Genomic DNA, 23,490 nt, shown 5'->3' with positions numbered 1-23,490 from the left:
TAAAAGACAAATGTATCTCAGCATCTGCATTTTGTGCCTAAAAATAAACGCATCTCAGTATTTGTAATCCCGACTGCTTTTTGGAGTATCTGTGTTCAGCCCTGGGTTATGCTTACTGTTTGAGTTTCTAATCATACAGAAGCGTAATACTAGAGTAACGTTGCGAGTTGGGGTCGTTTGCATTCGTTGATCGTAATGTAGAAACGCAAAAAACACAAACGGAGCAGACGAGATACGCAAACAGTGTCAAACATTGCGCACACACAAGATATGTGCTGAAATACACACCGATCACTTGCTCTTGCCTCCAGTGATGGGTGCCCAAGCATATGGAGCAGCGTTGCTGATTTTAGCGACAGCGCTGCCGCTTTCATCGCAGGCTGCCAAAGTGAAGTCTCCACATATCGTGATGATTCTAGCAGACGACCTGGTATGCATACAACCCTTCGTCATTTTTTCTCCCAAAGAGCGGGTGCTATAAATCATATCCGGGTCATGTGGCAACATGCGGCGCATGTAAATTGCCGCCGTTCTTATAAGGCTCTACCTATATTGCTGACGCTATCTTGAAAACTTAATGTACTGGAATTCAGCAGTAGACAAGCATGTAAAACTATCCCCATATTTCATTTCACTTTCCCGTGGGAATATCATGTATGAAAGTTCTAACTGGTGAAACAAATACAATTACATCTCATAATACCAGATTATCTTTTAGCCTTAGTTTTTCCGTCCTTGAAGTTTATGGTGAGGGCTATTCTAGCTCCCGATCATTTTCATCATTGGCAATGGCGTTCTTGCGTTACGCCATTGAAGAAGGAATTCGCATTCACTTGATCCTTTATTTCAGACCTGAGACAAATGGATTTCTATAGACTGCTACAGGTTAAGAAAAGAAGGACGAGCTTCTCCCTTAAAGCCTTCCACTATTCCCACTATGGCAGTGCAATCGCCTGGAGACGAGGAGGTTCGGAGGAGGAAGCCAGTAGTCATGGCTTGCGTGGAGCTTTTTGGGAGAGGCTTTTCCCGCTTTTCTTAACCTGCAACAGTCGAATGTTGGTTGATACTTGCTATAAATTAAGACACGACTACACGCAGGGCTGGAACGACGTGAGCTTCCACGGATCGTCGCAGATCCCCACGCCGAATCTGGACGCCCTGGCGGCAGACGGCGTCATCTTGAACAGCTACTACGCTCAGCATCTGTGCACCCCCTCCAGGGCTGCGCTGCTCACCGGACTCTACCCGATACGAACCGGTAAGCCTCTGAGAATCGCCTGGGCAGTGCATCTGTCAACCGATTTGTGACGTCACGCTAGGGCGATGGCGCTGACGGTGGAACAGCAAGGGACAGACGCTATCTATATGCTTCGCTATTTCGGAAACTATTTTTCCGCGCGTGTGAACAGTGATTAAGAAAACAAATTGAATATGTCTGTCCGCCTCTACAGGGCTTTTTGAAAAGGAACGATAAACTTATAAACTTTATTTGGTGCCAGGGGTCTCCATGCCACAATCCGCGATCCGTTCTGAGCAGGCCAGGCGCCAGAATAGTCGCGCGTAAAGAAACGACGCCACGACGTGCAAAATAAGAAACCAGAAAGAACGAAATAAAACTACAACGTTATGCGGTTTCTCTCGTCATACGTATTGCACATTGTCATTACGAGCATTACAATCCTTAGTCCCCTGTTTAATGTCCGTGTAACTACGTTATAATTATTTTAAAGCATACTGTATATCGTTCTGAATTAGTGTCCTGTGTGTCATAACTCTAGCATGTTGTAGTCATCAGCACCATTCTCGTTTTTATTTTGTTCTGTGTGAATATCTCAGAGTTCCCATGCGTTTCAATTTATGCCGGGTGAGTTTTCCTCCTAACAATAATTATGGTTTGCCAATAATTCTTCGAATGTTGACTTTTGAAATAAAGTGTGTGTTTGCCCACCCCTGAATATTTTTAAAATGTTTAGTACAATTTAAATTCTGCGTTTGAATACTTATCTAGATTAATTTTTGTAATAATAATCTTTACTTTTTTTTTGTCCTTGAGAATCCGTTAGGGTAAACGAACTATAAACAGCCAGGAACACACTCCGCACATCACCAGATGGAGGAAAGTTCAAAGTCACGGTAGTATTCGCGTTTGACAAGAGAGGGACGACAGTTTTTGAGTTTGTCGAGGAATGCGTGGTGCTCGTTTTGAGTGCGAGACAAGCACCTTCCTTTAATGTGCCAATATATTTGCTCTGCAAGCCGCATTCCCACAAGACAACTGTTGTCGCCATTTTTCCCGTCAACAATAAACAGCGCCTCCGTGTGGCATATTGAACGAAACTTCTATGCGAAGTGCGAAATTTCGTCTGCCTCTTGCGCTGATTGGCGCGATTGGAAAGATAGATGGTAGACCTCGACGCTAGCAGCTTCGAAGCATACCCACTGTCCCTCCAATCGAGACAACCAGAGCTCGTCTTGCTGACGTCCCCGCAACCCCTGCGCCAGAGGCAGACGAAATTTCGCTTCGTAGAGGAAGACACCTAAAAACTTCGAACCTTCCTCTTTCCGGCGATGCGCGAAACGTGTTTTTCCTTTTAAGAGTTTTTTTAATTAAAAGTTTAAAATTTGCTTTTTTTTAATAGCCCCGTATAATACAGTAAGTATAGTCAGTGTCAACGTAAAAGACGCAGGGGGAGTCAGGGTCCCTAGCATCTTATATTGCCTCTCTGCAGCCAATAAGGTTGCGTTAATCAGCCGCTATAAACGCCAAATAACCAATCACGAAGTTAGAAACGAGGATATATATATTAGGTCTCTCCCTACGTCTCTTAGGCCCTCAATGATCGTATACTTCGAAAAAAAAAAAAAAAAACCTTTCTGTGGCATTTCTGAAGGAGGAGTTCGCGTGCACAGCTTTTCATCGATGACTGAGAGCATGCGCACCGCACACGCTTTGCCGCATAGCCGCTGAAAGTATTTTCTTTTTAGAGCGCAGCTCTTAGGGGCCCGTTCCCGGCTTGAGCGGCGTCGCCGTCGGCGTCGCCGTCGCCGTCGCCGTCGGCGTCGCCGTCGGCGTCGGCGTAACCAAGGTCATCCCAAGGTCACGTGGCCCCCAAGGTCATCCCAAGGTCACGTGACCCCCAAGGTCACCCCAAGGTCACGTGACCCCCCCCCCCCCCCGAGGTCACGTGACCCCCCTTCCGGTCACGTGACACCCCCAGGTCACGTGACCACCCCCAGGGTTACGTGACCCCCCCCCCCGAGGTCACGTGGCCTCCCCGATGACGTCATCGATGACGTCACCGGCATCCGCATCGTCATCGTCATCATCACTGATGACGTGATCAGTGACGTCACTGGTGACGTCATCAGTGATGATGACGATGACGATGCGGATGCCGGTGACGTCACTGATGACGTCATCAGTGATGATGACGATGACGATGTGGATGCCGGTGACGTCATCAGTGACGTCACTGATGACGTCATCAGTGATGATGACGATGACGATGCGGATGCCGGTGAGGTCATCAGTGACGTCACTGATGACGTCATCTGTGATGATGACGATGACGATGCGGATGCCGGTGACGTCATCAGTGACGATGACGTCATCGGGGAGGTCACGTGACCTCGGCGGGGGTCACGTGACCTGGGGGTGTCACGTGACTTCGGGGGGGCATCCGCATCGTCATCGTCATCATCACAGATGACGTCATCGGAGTCCGCATCGTCATCGTCACTGATGACTCCCCAAGGTCACGTGACCCCCCCCCAGGTCACTTCACCCCCCAGTACCCTTCCCTCCTCCTCCTCCTCAAGAGCTGCGCTCTAATTCGGTGTTACAGGGAGTTGTAAACGGCTTTCACTTTTTTATCCACATTTTGGTGGTTTGTCTGGGCAGAGCAAGTAAATCGTACCGCAAAAAAGTATAGACGCTTTACTCATGCGCCAGAATACAGCCGCCATTGCTGACCTTCTCCTGTTTTACCGAGATACCGAGCCACTGAAATTGGTGTGGGCGAGCCTCCACAAAAGCCAATGCTGGGGAAAAAGACAGAATAAAATCTAAGAGGGCAATAACCTGGCCTGCTATTGTAATAATGAAGTGAAGTGAACGTAATAAGGGGAAACAAAAACTGAAGATCAGTTATGGCGGTGCCCATGCACAGCTGCTGCAACACGCGTCAGCGGCGAGCGCAGCTAGCATTAAACAAGAGCAGCTGTACCGAAATGATAAAACGTAATTGCGACGCGCCGAAGCCTGGATGCTTTCGTAACCGCGTTACAAGGATTGATATCATAAGATATGGCCCTGGCCCTAGTCGCGATAACAGGCGAGGCCTCAAAATTCCTCCCTTTATGGCCGCAGGTGGCAACGTACAGGAGGCGCCGTCAGAGTGGGAGCCCACTTATGCCCTTTCTCGATGAAAATTGGTCGAGGGTGAACGCTGCGCCCTACATTGCCGTCCCACGGCTTCGATATGCGTTACGTGTACGAGCGCCGCGCGCAAACATTGGAGCATGACGCAGCAAAAAGCCTGATACTTCTTCGCGGTAAAAGCGCATTCCGTCGATACGCGTACAGTCACGTGCCTCACTTCGTCGTTCCGATTGGCCCGCAGGGGACGTAGCTTCTGCCGTACTGGCATGCACCCACGGCTTCGTGGCTTACCCAGCATTTCTTGCTTCCGTCGCTATAGATAGGGTCAAATCAAGCAGCATTGCCCGGTAGCCGATACTCTTTCAGTACACGATGGACCGCGAAGGTGGCACTGAAGCCAATCCCATACCGAGGAAGTACCACGTGACATTCGCTAAGGGCGCCGCCATCTTGAATTGTCGTCACTTCCAGTATGGGCGAAATCATTGTTTTGCCATCGCCATGTCAATAGAAGGCATTTCCTATATAAACGTCACCGCCAAACATTCTCGTTATGCCTCCCCTCTATTTTTTTGCTATTTGCAGGTTGAAAGGTTGTATTATTTTTTCGTCGCCCATACCGGATACGCCTATTAGGGGGCTGGGGACGAGAGTACACGGAAAAGGTCTATACGTGCGGGATGCGTAGTGGTCACGTGAGGGGTTCACAGCGCTGGATTGGCTAAGATGATTCGTTCCGTCCGCTGGGAACGGAGTACAGTTAAGGGGTGTCCAAACAGGACACTACAAAACCCGCGACTCCGACAAATCGTGAAAATTGAAGCGGACGCTTCTATTTTTACGGTCTGTCGGAGTCGTGAAAATGTTTGCAGGAGTCGTGAAAATTTTTACGATCACGACTGCTCTCCTCTTCAGATTGACGTCACACGCCACCTGCGTCTGTCTCACCTCGCCAACGCCCTCGCGTACCGCCATCGCCTCGGCTCGAAGGCCAAGGAGGTCCGGCTTTGGGTGGATTTGGGACATTCCTGCTTTCTTTGTCGAGATTCACTTTCGTCGTGATGGCGTCCGACGCGGTTCCGTATTGTGAGCGGAGGCCTTGAGCGATTGAACAACAGCCAACAGAGCGTGTGAGTGGCTCTCCGGACCCACGTGATAAGCAGAGCAAGGCCGCCGTGGAGGAAGCGAGGGGGAGATTTGACGGAGGGAAGTTTCCCCCCGGGAAGAATTGACGCAGGGAAATTTTCCTCCGACGGCCGCAAGCGGATCGCGGCAGAGCGCGGCACGATTTGCCGGAGTCGTGAGTTTTGTAGCGTCCTGTTTGGACACCCCTTAACCCGCTGGAGTAGTAGCGTGATTTTTTTAGATTTTTTTATCGCATTTATTTATCAATATTGTCGGAATCCTCTCGATTTAGATTACCGGAGGGGGGGGGGGGGGGGTTGATAAAGACTTTTCAAATTGCACTAAACTTGCAAGAAGCAAGATGTAACTAGAAAATTGCACAAAATTGGCACCTCTGAAAAGCACGGGAACTCAACAGAAGAAAAGCATAATACAACTTCAGCTCAAAATTACACGTATAAGAACCTAATATGCGAAATGTTAGCACCGTGATATACACTCCCTTTTTAGAGATACGCTTTTGTTTATTACGAAAACTGATGTTTTAATGAAGGTTCAACGTGGCACATGTTAGGGGAGTTAACAACCCACTCTGGAAGCTTATTCCACTCATCAGTCGCTTCAACTTAAAAAAAATAACATTTGAAGCTAAATATATCCAACTAGGGTTGAATCATTTTATGATGGTTTAGTCGTACATGATTGCTTATACAGTTCTTTTCGATATAGTTCCTCGTCGATATTTAATTTTGCATGATAAATTGGGTAACAATCCTAGCCGGGCAGCTCTTATTCTAGTATCTAATAACAAAAGACCACACTTATTCAGCATTGTAGTCACTGACGTCGTTCGCTTGTACGTCTATTTTATTTAATTTGTTTTTCTGTTTGTAAAAACAAAAAACACGCACACACACAAGAAAACTAGCTTGCGTTGTTGTGCTGGTCTTCTGCCTTGCAAAAGTGGCAATCGGGGAGAAAGATCAGGTAAACAGAAAGAAAATAAACGGCACAAATAGAGAAAAAAACATGTTTATTGGAAAAATGAAGAGGTTATCCCGCGGGAATTCGCAGGATTGCTACTTCATACATGGAAAAGAGAGAAAGAGGCAAAAAAGACAAAGACAGAAAAAGAAAGAAAGAAAACTTTGAGGACGGCTGTCATTTACTTTTCGAGCGTGTCCTATACAGTGTTTTATCAAGTTTGGTCGCTTAGAGAAAACGAATCAATGAGCTCGTCGGCTTGACTCCTCGCGGCACAAACAATGCTGCGATGTCCTCTGCACTCGAAGACGACCTTCTGTGACGATGCAGTCAAAGGTACACGAGCGCGTGTTTGAGTTTCCCACTTAAAAGTGAACACCGCGCACTCCCCTTTCCTCTCTTCAGGAGATGTCGCAGCTAGTTTGTCCCTGGCTCTCGTAAAAACAAGCAGGTCCTTGTAAGCTTCACCTTCGTGACAGCCGGGTCTGTGTGCGGAACGAACCGGGCAGCGATAAGTGAGCCATACTTCCACCCAGATTATAAAGAGGCAGCTGGTTTCGGAATTCAGGCGGGGCTCCAGATAAAAGAATAACAACGAATCCGGGTCACTTGGCGAAGGTGTTGGAAAGGCAGTCTTGACTTTCTGCAAAGCGAAAACTCCTTTTATGGCGAATTCAGGTGGTCATTTTCCTGCAAAATATTCTGCCATATAATCGGCAAGAACGTTCGCGTCGTCGAAAGCTGGCGAGTGCAAGCCGTTTGGGTGGCGCTTTTCAGGTGCGAGCCGGCAATTTCCCTGCACGTTTCCCGGACCTAGTTCCACTAAATAAGCTACGCGCCAGAAAACGACACTTACCCATCTTGTGGCTTTAGATTATGGTTGAACGTTTTCTGGAGCTTTATCTAGAACCACAGACCATGGTTTTCCGTCCTCCATAAATGTTCAAACAGTTCGTGACAGAGCAAAACACTATCACATGGGCTTACTAACACCGAATCTAATGCTCAGGAAGTCGCACTTTTGAATCATGACGACCGGCAGTTGCGTCTGCTCTGCACAAGCACTAAGTTGGCGGCCCCCGAAACGATATCAAGGAACATAGTGCTAATACTCTAAGTGTAACTCATTCAGTGACTCTACCCAGACCCTTTCCGAAATTCAGTCCTATGCCATTGGTCAAATGATAAATATCATTTGACCAATGGCATAGTGTTCGTAATAATGGGGAGCTTGTGGTTACTGATGACGGAAGAAGTTGGAGATGCTCCGATGCGGATGATGCGTGGTCTATACATTCGAGACGTTAGTATGATGCGACGCAGGAATTGAATACAAGAGCGGCGTAGGCGGTCCTTTATAAATCCTGTCCCGTCAATCTGTTAGCGTCACATAATTGGCTTTACATGCCTAATGTATAAAAGTTTATCACGTCCTCAATGTGGATCGGTGCCTCGTAATTAATGATATTATATTTGTCACTATCGAAACTATCCAGAAACGATGGTAAGGTAAAAACAAACATTCTCGACTGTTGGCAAACGAAAGTATTGGTGCCCGGCAAATTACTACTGACTGCTGGTTGATTACAGCCATTAGTACGGTAAATAGCAAACTGCTTTTTGAAGCACCATGATGTCGCCGACTTTCGAAAAGGGTCTATTTTTGCCCGAGCTCCAAAAGATCGGGCAGCTTGTCTGCCAGGCTGTATCCGCTGTAGTCACATTCAAATCAGGAAGGGAACCAAACGAAACATTGCGCGCCGGCAGCGCCAAATAGCGGGTGGGTCATTGTATGCCAAGGGAGACGCGGCAAATTTTCTTGTCTGGGATATGTGAAAAAAATATTTTAGATAAAGAAACCACCATAGTCGAACACAATTTTTTTTTTTTTTTGTAAAAAAAATAAAATTGATTTTTGCTCCTATCCTGCTCTCGATTTCTGGAATTTGCAGAAAACACAAGTAGTGACAAAAAATATGTATATAAAAATATTGTAAACAAACAATTGTGTACCCGACAAATTCCGATGGGCGCCTAATTACTTAATAAAATGCCCGACCCTACACGGAGATAAAAACATTGAAATAAAAGCTCCAAAAAGAAAAGCCTTTTTTTGTTTCTTTTTTTGTTTTTGTCATCTTGGATTTGGGTGTTAGCTACAATAGCTTTTCTCAGTTCACGTAAAACTCATAATTGATTTGCTTGTATAAAATATTCGAATGCTCGTTTTGTTGCGTTTTATTTAAATGGCAAAATATCCAGCTTATACCGAAAAGGCTATATTGAGAGCCAGAAAAGCAATCCCACCTCGTTTTTTAAACACATCGAAAGGTTATAAACGTATTTTATTTTTTTGCTGAGAAATTAGTTTTTAGAGATGATGCTCTCCGACCATGCCACCAGGGTCCCGCATCGTAGGCCGTGCCTGCCGGCGTTCGCTTGCTGCGCGTCATCGGTGTGAGACACCTGCGCGAGGTTTCCAACGCTCTTTGGAAAATACATCTTAGTCAGTTGAGGGGAACTTTGTCCCGACTTCCATGCATCTGTATCCTATTTGCATTACGTAATGATACTGGCGTTTTAATATTACTCTACTTCTGCCCTGGTAACTGCCGACGAACGCAGGCCTGCATCGTCTGCTTCCCGAGTTTGGGAATGCGTACTGCGCGCGTCGGCCTCGTGTCTCGTATGTCCGGATATAAAAAAAAAAAAAAAACAATTTAGTCCGGACAGCTTTTCACCGATGCGAAATGATAACGGTGATGTCGCTTGTCCGTTGGACTTGAATGTGTTTTAAGAGAACATGTAGTGCTACCAAAAGCAGTGTATAATAATGAAACAAGCCCTCCACTCTTTGCGGCGGATGCCTCACAACCCTGAGGTCACGTACATGTGCAGTATTTTAGGCTCCGGAATACACTAGAGGCCTATAGAACATGTCTCGAATTATGAACTCACTACTAGTTTTAGAGGAAGTGTGTTTGATAAAAGCTAAGAGTTACACGGGTGCCGTCTTCGCCTTCTGAGTGTCAGGCTAGGCGGACATTAGATGAGGTGATAACCTCATCTAATGCAGCCCTGTGTATATGTTTTCGTGTCTGCGATTGAGTGAGTGCTTCCTATTGTGAGACGTGTATGCGCTGTGAAGTGCAAATTGAGGTAATAACCGACATGACAAGTTGGTTTATTAAACACATTGTTGATTAGCTTTTTAATTATTGGTTTCACGGCTCATGTCGCTATTGCAGTATTGACACCAACTACTATCAGAGGCTTGATCAATTAACAGAATTTGTGAAAATGTAATTGTTTCATAGGTATTCATCAATCACTTTTCGTGTTTTTACTCCGAATTTTAATATTGCACGCAAAAAGATTGCCCTAAAGCCTGCCCGTAATGACGCTTAGAGAAGTGACGTAGTCGTTTCTATACTATCTCGGCAGCTCGCTTTTGGGGATGCCCCAACGAGCTTCTCTACATCTGAGTCCTAAAATAAATTTAAGTTCAATAGGGAAGAGACGTCACTCTTGTCATGACGAGACCGACGCGCAGTATGCCTCTCCAAACTCGGGAAGCAGACGATGCAGGCACGCGTTCGTCCGCAGTCATCTGTACAGAAGTCAAGCAATATTAAGACGCCAGTAATATTACGTAACATAAAGAGGATAAGAGTGCATGGACGTCAGGATAACGTCCACTTAAACTGAACAAAGCGTGTTTTCAGGAGAGCGTTGAAGGTCTTGCGGCGGCGTCTCACACCGTTGACGCCTCGCTGGCGAACGACGGCATGCATCGCCTACGAAGGGGGCGCCTCGAGGCATGGTCAGAGAGGCTCATCTTTAAAAACATACATTTTCAGCAACAACAAAAAGTAATTTTAAATTTTTATTGATAAGTTTAACAGATGAGGTGAATTTAACTTTAGGTTATTTTGAAAGCTCCGGGCACCGCTGCCCACATTGCGTTTTGTGGCTCTCACTGTGGTCTTTTCTGCGAAAATTGGAGACTTTGTCATTCAATTAAAACGCAACGAAACGAGGCTTTGCAAATTTTATATAAGCAATTGAATTATTGGTTTTAAGAGAATAGAGAAAGAAAACGTACTGTAGCTAACGCCCAAGTCCAAGTTTACTGAGAAAAGTAAAGAATTCTCCTAATGTCTCATCCTTTGGGAGCTCCTAAATGGACTAAAAGCGGCATCTTTCGATGTTTGTAGTTTAGTGTAAGATAGGGCCTGTTATTAAGCAATTAGGCGCATACCTAAATTTGTATAGCACGCAATCGTTGTTTTATCATGTTTTTTTTTAACTACTCGTGTTTTATGCAAATGTCTGAAATTTAAAGTATAATAGCATCACATATAAAATTAATTGTTTTAGCAAAAATATATATATATATATATATTTTTTTTTTACTTTAGAGGATTCTTTTGTCTGAATTAATTTTTCGTACATATCCCAGACATGAAAAATTGCGGCGTCCTTTTTGGCGAGGAATGACGCGTCACAAACGCGGCCACCGAATCAGGCACCCTCTTCTGCCCCGAGGATATATATATATATATAAACAATCAACGAAAATAAAGAGGAAGAGCTTGTTTAGTTTGCGTAAGCAGTTTGCTCTAAAACCGAATGTGTTACTGCATCGCCCTAAAAAAAAAAAAGCACGGGTGGTAATGCAGTTTGGCACTTCAACACGTATTGCCATTGCTAGGGCGTTGGGCGCAATGAAGAGACTGATGATTCCAAAGAAAGTCAATAACAATAAAATAGAATATGAAAAACGACGATAGCAAGCCTACTTCTCATCCTTGTAAAATGAAAACAGTTCTTCGGTAATTCAAACAAAATATATTGTCGTGTCGTCTGCGTATATGTATGTAGACGACACGAACGTTTTTTTCGCTGTTATCAACAAACGACAGCTCGAATAAATAACCAAGGGGTGCTTGGTGAATTTGTTCAAGTGGTTAACAACAAAAAAGTTGGAGCTTAACGAATCCAAAACCAAATATGTAATATTCAGGCATATAAACAAGCGGGATAATGACGCTGTTTTTTTTTGTTTTTTTTTTTGTTTTTTTTTTTTTAAATATAAATTTAGCCCTAGAACAAGTAAAATAACAAATGAATTCTTAGAGTTTGGTTTCACAAAAAGCTCACGTGGAATCCACATGCCAGTCACATGAAAAAGCAACTATCCAGAGCTCTGGGGTGAAAGTACAGAATCGCAAACTTTATTGCGCTCTGTCTAAAAAAATGCTTGTATCATTTCTTGTTCTATTCCCACCTTTCATATGAAATTTTGGACTGGGGCACCACAACACAGGGAAAGTATCATCAACTATCAGTATTACAGAATAAATTCCTGTGTATGTATGCTGCAGTGTTGCGGAATGGGCACCCCCATTCCATTCTAATTCCATTCCGGGGAATTAAGTTTTCGATAATTCCATTCCTCTCAACTCCTCGGAATGGGGACACTGGGCCCATTCCCACTCCTGGAATGGCTGAATCGTTCCACTCCATTCCTCTAATTTCTAAACGTTAAAAGTGCCACTTGACAGCTGCATTACGTTGCAGGGTTGGGCAGATATATTCAAAAATGTATTTGGAAATACAAATACTGGGATAGATTAAAATAGTTGCTAAGATACTGATACTCAAGTCTCAAATATATATGTAAAAATGTATCGCGATACGTATCGGAAATACATTTGAAAAAGAGGCAGAAAGTCTTTGGAAATACAAATACAAGAATCCATTTTTGGGAGGGCAGAAATATAAATACTGATAATGCAATACATTTTTCAAATTTCTTTGAGACGCCAACTGAGATGAGGCTTTAAGTCTAAAGTGGAAGTTTTTTTTTTGTCTCGAAATTACTTTTTCGCAGGCTTGGCACTTCGCCTTGAAGGTAGTGGTTCCGGACGAAGAGTCCTCAATGGGTTTAAAAAACGTTCCATCAAGGATTGACCACGGTCCCTTCCCTGGCATCCTGTCTGACTGACCAGTTGTGCGAAAAGACTTCGACCTTTAAATAAATTCCATCAAAACTTCACCACTTCCTTGTCCAATAAAGGCGCCCCTGTCAGCACCGATCACATGACGTCACGGTGGGATGAACTAGTATTCTTGAATCTGTAGGTGTTGCCTTGAACATGAAACTTTACCCACGCTGCTGTATGAAAGTACAATACGTACTTTCGTTGTAGGTGACCTTGTGGAAGACCATGCAGGCAGTTGCATTTAGAATTTTCGAGAAAAGTGGACCACCTGAAGCATCCTGAAGCACATGTCTTATTTTCTGTTACGGATGAAGAATCGATACGGTGGCATCCCTTTTGTTAGTCCTTCCTGCCGACTCTCCGCCTCCAACGCATCAATGGCCGTCTTCCAAGTTTCGTCTTGCATACTCCAGATAGAGACCTCGTGGATTGCGACCTGAGATGGCCGGCACAGGTGCAAGCTCTCCGAGAAACAGCGCGCTTGAGACGAGTCGCAAGTGTACGAAGTTTGGGTCCGCAGAGCGAGGCCACGTCTGGCCTCCTTCCTGGGTATCGGATCACCAGAGCAGCGGGTCACGTTCACGTGGGCTGATGGCGTACCCTTGAGCCGTGCAATATTACAGGCGCAGACGCATTCGGATATGTGTTGAACTTCATTGGTGAAAGGCGCCACCGCCCCCCTCCCCTTTTTCCGCCCTCTATTCTTTGCTTTGACGATTGTTTTTTGTATTGCATCTTTTTTTTCGTATAAGTCTGTTAGGGCATTACGCGGGTTCCCAGTTTCCCGCTCATTTTATTTCTGAACAACCGACTCCCTGACTGACTCGGTATAGCTGAACGTAAAAAATAAATAATAATAAATAAATAAAATATAAAGAACCTGGCCCATTCCATTCCGGGCAAAAGGCACCTAATTCCATTCCCATTCCATTCCCCTGAACGTTGCCGCCATTCCATTCCCATTCCATTCCGGGGTCGCGAAAATGCGGAATGATTCCGGAATCATTCCAACTCTGGAGTGGCAACTCCGCAACACTGGTATGCTGACCATCATCGAAACCTACAGGACATTCACTGTGAGCCGCATTATGTAATACACAATATACTGAAAGCGGACCAGGTTTACTATTTTACGTTAGCAAAATTCATTCATAAAAATAAGCTCTACGTCGAGTTCAGTAAAACTCGGGACGATAAGGCCTACTCTTTTCGGCATACGAAAAGACCAGTGCCTAGGATTCGAACGAATTATGGCATGCAAAAACTTAACTACCAAATAACCGGTATTGTTGACGCGCATACAGCATGTCCATTGTACCATAGAATAATCGAGGAAGAAGTTATCAAAGCTCACGCGCGACCCAAGCGAAGAAAAACGTCTTTTGCCAGCGCTTTGTGTTCGGGTAGGGTGCACTGGATCCTGAGAAAGTAGCGCCATTGCCTTCCCTACCTGCTAGCCGGACACAAACAGATACTGACATAGAGATGACCAAAACCTCGCAAGGCGATTGGCTAATCTGGTCAGAAAATTTTATTTACAACAGTGGTGTCATGGCTAGAACAAAAACCGAAAAAGCGTTATGTACAGTATATACAGGCTCTACAATCCACAAGCCAAGTTAACCAACCCCGCGCCTACCGCGCGGGCGCGCGCCCGCTGCTCGGCAGAGCGCCCGTCCGCGCGACCACTCGCGCAAAGAGACACCGACCGGTGCCGCGCTCGCACGTGCCGCCCTTGCGACGCCACAAAGGGAGGGCCTCATCGCGTCCCGTTCCCTCTTTCTCCGCCTAACGCGATCTAGATATGATCGACATATTGAAATCGCAGTTCAATGTGAGAGTTGTGCACGTGGAGGTATCGGCAGGACCAGCGTCGTAGAAACTCTTGCTCTGCGAGAAGGAACAGTTGCTCCTCGAGGTGCGACACAAGCTCCCGCCGTCGCCTGAACAAAAGCGGCCAGAGCGCGCGCAACCTCCGTCCCTGTCCCACGGCACAGCACCGGTTTCGCCATAGGACGTACTCGCTCGCGGCGAGCAGAAGGCACGCGATGAGCCCCGAAGGACAGCGTCCGCGTAGGAGGTACAGTGCTACACCCCACCCCCGGTAACTAGCGCGAACCACCCGCCTGAACGGGCGCGTCACCACACACTCCGACACAACATGCACGTTCGTCTCTCGGTTGTCGCAGTTCGGGCACTGATCGGTGCGACACACGCCCCACCGAAGTAGCCGGTCTCGTGTGGGAAGCACTCCCCAGCCGCGCTGCCACTTGAAGTGTCGATGGTGTCCTGGAAGGTTGAAGGAGGTGAGGCGGACCCATGGGAACGAATCCGACCGCCGAATTCAGAAACCTCACTCAAACTACATTCAAACTGAAGGGCCCCTCGACTTTCTCGAGGAAGGCGCGAGGGCCGGCGTTGGCCAATCGCGAGGACGGATCCGCCGTCGCGATTGGCCAGGGCCGGCCCTCGCGCCCTCCTCGAGGAAGTGGAGGGGCCCTTCAGTTTGAGTGTAGTTTGAGTGAGGTATCTGAATTCGGCGGCGAGAGTCCGATCTGCATGGGAGTGAACTGTGGTTGAAACAGGGTTTGGGCGAGGCGTGACGCTGGTGTTGTCGTAATGTCCAATTGTGGCACATGCTCCACGAGGCGGCGATGCAATTGAAGCGCTTTCCAGTAAGCCGGGGCGGTGTCTCAGCGCAGGCACCCGACGGGCCGGTGAGGTCGACACCCAGGTCTCGGCGGGAGCGCCCCACGAAGTAGAGAGCGAGAGATCTGGCCGGGTTCTCAGCTTCGTGTAGGATCATGAGCATGGTCTTGAGCTGGAGTAGCGAGGGCGTGCCATCCACGCAGGGGAAGCCCCATCCTTGCTTTTCGCGCGGGAGGGAGAGCACTTGACGCGTGACGCGCTCGGTTTTCTCCATCCAGAAGAATCTGAACAGAGAACTTCGCACTTGTCTAATGAAGCTTGGCGGTGGTACTACCACCTGGGCTATGTACCAGAGACGCCCGCAGAACACCGAGTGGGCCAGGTACCGGGGATCGGCCATGGGGAGAGCGTAGTCGCGGGCACGATCCACACTTGCCGTGATGTCGCGCGCAAGGCGGGTTCACATCTCGGGCGATATTCCCATCGCGTTGTACGTTACGCTTAGGATCGTCACCACGGCAGCCGCCGGGAGCGGGGAGGCTGGGTCTGGTGGGCGGTTGACCCACAATGCTTTGCTCTTTTGCTCGTTGAGGCATGTGCCCGAGAGCGAGCCGTACGTCTTGAAGACCTGAAGCGCCGCGCCAAGGTCGTCAGCGTCGCGTAGGTACAGTGTGATGTCGTCGGCGTACGCAGTCGCCTTCACCTCGCCGCTGCCGGGGAGAGGGAGGCCGCGCACCAGGGAGCACCGGTCGATGTTGGTGAGGAACGACTCGAGCGACAGGACGAAGAGGAGCGTCGAGAGTGGGCAGCCCTGGCGTACGCCTCGAGTGACGGGGAAGCTGGCCACAACGCTGCCGTAGACGCACAGATCACTCTTCATGCCAGCGTACAGGATCTCGAGGAGGCGGACACCCTCCGGGGGGAAACCGAAGGCGTCGAGCGTGGCGAAAAGGAAAGGACCGGTGCTCAACCCGATCCAACGCTTTCGCCTGGCCCAGGGAGGCGATCAAACCCCTGGCGCATTGGGAGTTCGTGTAGTGAAGCACGTCTCTTGTGAGTGATGACAGTGTGTGGACGCTGCGGCCCACGACCGAACATGTCTGGCGCGTTCTTACCATGTCCGGGAGGATGTCGTGCAGCCGCTGTGCAAGCATCTAAGCGAGCAGCTTGTAACTTGCGTTGAGCAAAGTGATGGGTAGCCACGCCCCTGGGTCGCTGGGGTCTCTCCCTCTTTGGGCAACAGGATTATCCTGCCCTGCCGGAAGGACTCCGGCAGGCGGAGCTCTGTGAAGAAGGTGCGGAGGACTGCACAGACATGCTCCCCCAGCACATCCCAGTAAGTGCGGTAAAACTCGGTCGGGAATTCATCCGGGCCGGCGCAGATCCAGTCTTCATTTTCAGGAGAAAATTCCGTTCCGCAAACGCCTGTGAACCTCCTCTGCATTGGGAGGCTTGAACAACTGATCGCCAGTGGTGGGTAGAAATTTGGGGAGGTCGTGCAGGAAAGGGTGCGGGGCCCGGGTCACGCGGTCTATCGTTGACTCTGAGGTCGCCAGGGCCTCGAAGTTGGAGCTGAAGCTTGGGACGGAAGGTTGGCCAGGCGGAGGCGTCGATGGAGGAACTGGAAAGGGCGGGACTCGCCGCTCCTTCACCTGTGTGCGATGTGTGTAGCGAAGCACTTCGGGGTGGAAGGAGGGTCCGCCCCTTCCTGAAGAACTGTCGCTGCTGTCGTCGACGCCCGTAGTAGGCGTTGGTACCGGTCGAGGAGCTGCGACAGGTAGCCCCTCATAAGGGGAGTCCCAGCGCTCCCGCGACGTACAATGCGGATTCGCAGCGATGTTTCGCGAAGCTCTTCAACTTCCCGCTGACGCAGTCCACGGCCCTCCGTCACGCACGCCACCCGCCAGGTTTCCAGAAGGTGGTCCCAGTTCGCTGGATCTGGCGTCACTCGAAGGAGAGACCGGCGCAAAACTTCCTTCAAGCGGTCGCGGCTCGTCAGGTCCCGCAGGACCTGGGAGTCCAAACGCCAGAAGCGTTGGTGCCCGGTCGAGGGAGCCAGACAGAGCTCCGCGAGCACTGGCCGGTGGTCTGAGATGTGACCGATGGCGGGTGAAGTCCACAGCCCCACAAGCTTGAACGGCTGAGGCCAGGGTCTCGGTGACGTAGACCCTGTCCAGGCGGCGGCTTGACCTACCACGTTGCCAGGTGTGCTCGAAAGTGGCACCGCGGAGAAGGATCCAGCAGTCCACCAAGTCGAAATGTCCAATCAGCCGTCTCAATTCGCGGGCGTTCTATGTACTGCGGCCGTACCCTGGTCCCCTGACGTCGCGCCGGGAGTCGACGACGCAGTTGAAATCTCCGAGTACCAGGCAGTGGCGCGCGTCGAGGACGTGAACATCCAAGTTCTTGTAGAATGCCGTGGAGTGCGGGTTGTGTCGGGGCGTAAACACACACGGTGCGAAAACGGGCGGCGTCCAGGAAAAAATAGAATGGGATGAATCGGCCATCGGTGTCAAAGCAGCACGAGCTTTGCCGCATGAGCGCGCGATTAAAATTATAATTCCTAACCCCGAGAACCGGGTAGTAACAAAGGAGCAAAAACAATCCACTGCATAACGCTGCTTGAAGACGGTGACGTCGTGTTGTCAAACGAAATTTGTCTCCTGGAGGAAGAGGAGGTCGCAACCGACAGTCCGGGCAAGCTGGAGAACCTCAACTTGTTTGGTCGCACTGCGGAACCCCTGGACATTCAGGGTGAGGACCCGTAGCAGTGCGAAGAGAAGGAAAATGAGTCACTGGCTCTTCGTTAATCCGAGGGTGTTTCGGACGATGGCTGGTTGCTGGGGCTTTCAGTGGGCGAAGAGAAGTCGTTCCGCAAACGCTTGAGGCGAGCTGCAGCGGGTGAGATGCCTTGCGGGGTCGCGAACTCGTCGCTGCTGGAAAGGACACGCTTCCCCTCCTCAGCAGCACCGTGTCGGCTGCGATTTCGATTGCGAAGTCTCCGCGGTTCCAGGCTTGCGTTGCGGCGTCGTTCTCGGTAAAGCGGTCTTGAGCGGGTTTCCAGTCCTTTGGCGGCGTCCCCGGCGGTCTGGTGGATGACGAGGCGTTCCTCGTCCGAGCCCTCCGTTAGGTCGCTCCAGTTGAGGCTCGGGCTGGACTGAAATTCCGGCGCAGTCGGGGACTCGAGTTGTATCGACGCTTCATCGGAGCGGGAGCTCGAGGGGAGTGGAACGCTGGTCTTAGCGTCGTTCAAGAATGTGGTTGCCGGTGCGTTCGAAAGCATGGCTGCTGGTGCGTTCGAATCTTCACCCGTGGCCATGGTGGTAGCCGGCGTTGGCTGCAGTGTCGTCGTATCGAGCTCAGGCGAGGTTGTCTCGGTGGACGGGGAGGGCGCGGTAGACTCGGTAGGGCCGACGGCGGGTGTCGGGGCGGGTGCGTTCGGCGCTGTAGGTGAAGGGGTGGCAGGGGGTCCATCCCGAGGGGTCGATGCCAGGGCCGGGAACTCGTCCAGGCTCTGGCCGGCCACGGACGAGTAGGTGCGACGTTGGGTGCAGTCGACCGTCGCGTGGGCCGCCCCGCAACGCCCGCAACCGGCCGCGCATCCGGCGGAGTCGTGGCCGAAAGCGGCGCAGCGGGTGCAGTAGGGCACATTGCAGGCCGCCTTGATGTGGCCCTCCCGCTGGCACCGTCGGCATACGCGTCGGAGGCCGCGGTGGTCCAAGGTTGCCCGATGGCCGGAGATGCGGAGGAAATTCGGCATCGGAGTCGACTCTTTCATATCCATGCGTATGTAGCGCGTGCCCGTCCCTAGGGTAGGGTGGTCTTGGTACACTCCAAACCGGATGTCCAGGACCTTCCCGTAGGGTGCGAGGGCAGCGGCGAGTGCTTCGCTCTTGACGTAGACCGGCAAGAAGAGGCATGTTTGTGACTTGCGTTCCGACGGGGACGATTGGAACGAGGGTTCCACCAATGCTCAGGGCGCCGGCGTTGACGATGCGGCTCATGGCCGACGACGGGGTGACGGAGAATTGGAAGTTGCTTGCTCCCAGGTGTTGTACAGAAAACAATTCGGCAGTGCCGACAATGCCCGTGGCCGCGTCGAAGATGGAATCCACAGACGCACCCCGCGGGCAGGAGACGCCGAAGGTCAGAGCCTTCGTTGGCTGAGGGGGAGACACCAGGTGCATGACGCACCTGAAGCAACCCCGGCCAGAGATGACCGGTCGGGGTTGTAGACGAAAAGAACATTGAACCGAGAACAGATAGAATCTGTCAACGTTGCCACTGAAATTGCCATCTCGGTCCAATCAAATCGTCGAAGCTTCCAGAGTGTCGTTCTAAACCAGTCGTGCCAAGATCACTATGGAGCATCATCGTACTGGGAGCGTTCCTCGCCAATAGGGAGTTTTCGTAGACCGCGTTGCCCCCTCCGCTAAGCGTTCCGTAGCGAAGAAGTTGCTACTGCGGCTGCGTGCCGAAAGCCTTGACTGTGGAGTTTCCGCTATCGTAGCGGGTTGCGGTGGGCCCTTGCGGGACGGCGAAAACGATTTACAAAAACTGCCTAATAGAAGCGTCTTTGGCACTGTGTATGCAATCAACTTATCAACCAAGCCCATCTTCACGGATCTCTTGCAATTATATTGTTTTTCTTGCGTATTTTAAAACAGTAAACGTATTTTTCAGTGCCTCCAAGCACCGACACAGCATATTGTGGTGTTACAAAGATGTACTTGTTTCGCAGGTGCGTGGAAACGTCTTCATAAAGCTACCCGTCACCAGCAAATTTAGATCGGCTCACAAAGAACGGAGGAGTCCAAGGAGAAATTGCTCATTTCACGGATCAAAATTTGCGACCATATGGGGAGCTTCGTGCTACTTTCCCAGTATCCAGTGACTTGTATTATGGGAAGGTGTGCCGTGTGGCGGCCGTCTGTGTCGCGATGTGCAAGCACGCCAGTGAGGGTGTAGTGGGACAGAGAGCGCCTCGATCTGTTTGCTTTCGTCTTTCAAGAGCGTGAAATGCGCCAGTGCACGAGGCTCGTGTGTCGAGTATTACTTGGAAGCAAATGGCGGCACAGCACTGAAATGAGCGGTCTAGTGCCACTAAATAAGCTATGCTTCAGATAAAACGACACTTGCCCGTATTGTGGCTTAAAATCCTAGTTGCCAGTTATCTGAAGCTTTATCTGAAATCACAGCAAACACTTCTCCGACCTCTACAAATGTTTAAACAGTTCGCAACAGAGCAAAACAATATTACATGAGCTTCCTAACACCGAATGTAATGCTGAGGAAGTCGCACTTTTTAATCATGACGATCGACGGTTTCGTCTGCCGTACACAAGAACCAAAATGGCGGCGCCCACTACAATGACGGGGAACAGAGTGCTGATTCTCTAAGTGCAGCTTACTTAGTTGCTCTAGAGCTCTCCTTGGAAGCGGATGGCGGCAGAGCACCGGCTCGTGGCAGGTGTCTTGCGCGTTTCCACAACGATGGTTGGCGGTAGTTGCAAAAAACGCTTCTAACAAGGGGCTTTAAAGCGCGGCCACCCGACGGCTGATGGAGGCCTGGCGGTCGGAGCAGAGATGCTTTATCGGGTGTGAAAATGGTCCTATTTTTTGTTTGTTTTTTTGTCTGCTCGGTTGTGAAAAAGAATATCTTCCATCCTACTTCATACCCCTGCGAAAAAGCGTGACTAGCGCAAGCGGTAGAAGTTTATAGTCAAAGCGCGAATGTCGTTTGGGAGCGGTGAATTACTGAATGATCCCGCTTCTCTAATTCTCTTTTTTTTCCCGTTTAGTTGCTATAGATCAATAATTGTTTATATAACCTTACTTGCCAGAATATCAAGAAAACGAATTTTGAGTGTGATATGATATGCAATGTTTCCTCGCCACTTTAGTGTCAAAGTTCTTTTAGTTATTTTTTCGGCAGCTGTACATTTTGAAGACCTTTAAATACCTAGTTTTTGTTGTGGTGTCAACACAACATTTTTGTTTAGAATAGTTCAACGAAACTAAGCTTTTCTTGCTGCCTTCTCTGTCAAAACTTATAGAGCAGGCCCCCCCCCCCCCCCCCCCCCCCCCTCCGCCGGCTTGCGTGACGAAGCATGTGCGTTGCTGTGCTATTCTTTTTGTTTTATTTCTGAGGCGCGTGCGTGATGACCTGTTTTTATGGCCATTTTTCGGGGACAACGCAGGCGGCTTTTCGCGTAATGGAACAATTGTAAGATGTTTGCCTTAAAACCCTGTACATCAAAAAATGGAATATCCGTAGGCATAACTCGCATTAGGTACTCGCTTCATTCTACCAGCGTAAGATAAATTTCCTAGTTATTTTTATTTCTTAGCTTGTCGTTTGATCGTCGTGCTTTGTAGATCGCAGTCATTTGGCATATGCATCACGCACTAAGCAGAAAAAAAACAATAGCTGCCTCAGGTCGCTAAAGCCTGCTACACTCCCACGATGAGTGTAGCAAACGCGGCATAGTGCAGCGCACACATACACTGATTTGTGACAGAAATCGAGTTTCTGCTCGTCGGCCAATGAAATGCGCACGTTCTGCGGTACGCTGCGTTCGCTGTGCTCAACATCGTACATGTCTTTCGCAGGGTTACAGCACAGCGTTCTCGTGTGTGGCCAACCGGGAGGGTTGCCGGTGAACTTTCAGATTCTTCCCCAGTACCTCAAAAATCTCGGCTACAGGACGCACATGGTTGGAAAAGTGAGTTCACCGAATTAACTAGAGTGCCCAGTTTTAAACTGCTTCTAACTGCTCAATCTGAGTCACGTGGTTCATGGGCTGCGTTCAGAATACAAGCTGCGAGGAGGAGACCAACGCGTCTATCGCTTGCGCAAATACTTTACAGGGAGAAGACGTTCTGCTTCGCTCATCTGTAACCGACAGCACGCTCAAAGCGCCATATCCTCCCCTAGCGGTAGGCACACCCCACGTTCAAGAGGACGCATGCGTAGCGCGCTGTCCACGAAGACGCGCTTTTGCGGTGCCTGGAGTGAGAGGGCTGCCAAGACGTACCGAGATACCGGATTCGCCAAGACAGCAGAGACGGCTGTCTCCGCTCTTTCAATTGGTCTCCGCTTTAATAGGTGGAGGCAACCACCCTGTCCCGATTTCGAGGAGAAAAACCCTAGTCTGCGCGTCCAACCTTCCAACTACCCAAAGCCTGTCGGCAACAAGGCCATTGTATTATTGCGGATTGAGATGCGTTTTCTTAGTAAAGTATTTCGTCCGCAATCATCTCCAAGTTTTGCTTTGTCTCTCCACCCGCTATCTTCCTTGCCACGTGGCAACTCACGCATGCGCACGAGCAACCACTCAGTGCAAAATGTTTCCGCCATTAAATTCCAATCTTGATGATTTGAGTGGCTCCCTAGAATAGACCATTTACCTGAATGCTATACAATGTAGAGTTATCCCATCCAGCGCGAAGCGTCTGATGAAACCAGAGTCCAGACCGTATGCTGACGTCGCGCAAGTGTCCAATACATGCTCAAATGGCATGCCCAAAGGAGGTTGTGCAAAACGTACAGCACCCTCCGCGGCGTTGAAAGGAATCCTGGGTCTGAAGCCACTCAGACGAGGGGGCCAAGGAAAGCCAACGGCCGGCCAGCACTGGCAGTAATCTGACAGGCGCGCAGTGGACCCCTTTCAGAACTCTGAGCCCTTTAGTGTCTCCGAGGTTGCATTGGAGACGAGTGCCACGTCAGCGTTCGATACGTACTCGGTTTCAAACTGCTCATTCCATTAACCAAGATGGCGACCATACGGGAGGCATGGTGCTACTTGACCAGGATCTAGCGACTTTCATCAGGGCCTACCTTACACCATTAAGTTCCCTGGCAAAACTTCGGTCGTGCTCCCCCCCCCCCCCCCCTCACCCCCAAGTTGTTAGTAGGCATAAACAGCGGCCCGATATGAGCGATTTCGCAGCTGGGAACTGTATTTCAAAAACGAACGGCGATCAAGCATATGGCGTCGTGTCGGGCGCTGTGTTCAAATAAATATAAAGCTAACATAAACTCAATAGAGGCGTTGCGGCTTCATTTATTGATGGCGCCCTGCGCGATCGCCCAAGTCTCCCACCCCTAATGCCGGTACCGGCTGTGATTTTGCGCAGTGGCACCTGGGCTACTACAAGAAAGCGTACACGCCCACGGAGCGAGGTTTCGAGAGCTTTTACGGCTACTACAATTTCGGTGAAGACTACTACGACCACACCCTGGACCTGGTAGGTGTAAATAATATATAGGGGAAATATATTCTGGCACAGCAGGTGCAATACGTTGGAGATCACGTTAGGATAATCGCGAATCAGGCTAGT

At 49.4% G+C, this 23,490-nt stretch overlaps 1 protein-coding gene across 1 annotated transcript in view; it reads left to right on the top strand.

Annotated features, from left to right (window-relative positions):
• The first annotated feature begins 313 nt into the window (after positions 1 to 313).
• Positions 314 to 23,490, top strand: part of LOC8028885 (arylsulfatase B) — an 84,839-nt gene continuing 61,662 nt past the window's right edge. The window contains 4 exon segments of the mRNA XM_040212396.1: positions 314 to 430; positions 1,099 to 1,258; positions 21,760 to 21,872; positions 23,287 to 23,397. Of these exon segments, the coding sequence (XP_040068330.1) occupies positions 314 to 430; positions 1,099 to 1,258; positions 21,760 to 21,872; positions 23,287 to 23,397 (501 nt within the window).

Source organism: Ixodes scapularis, unplaced genomic scaffold (assembly GCF_016920785.2).
Source record: "Ixodes scapularis isolate PalLabHiFi unplaced genomic scaffold, ASM1692078v2 PGA_scaffold8__174_contigs__length_109621045, whole genome shotgun sequence".
NCBI lineage: Eukaryota > Metazoa > Arthropoda > Arachnida > Ixodida > Ixodidae > Ixodes > Ixodes scapularis.
The sequence above is the reverse complement of the archived record's forward strand: the minus strand, read 5'-3'. Positions and strand labels throughout refer to the sequence as shown.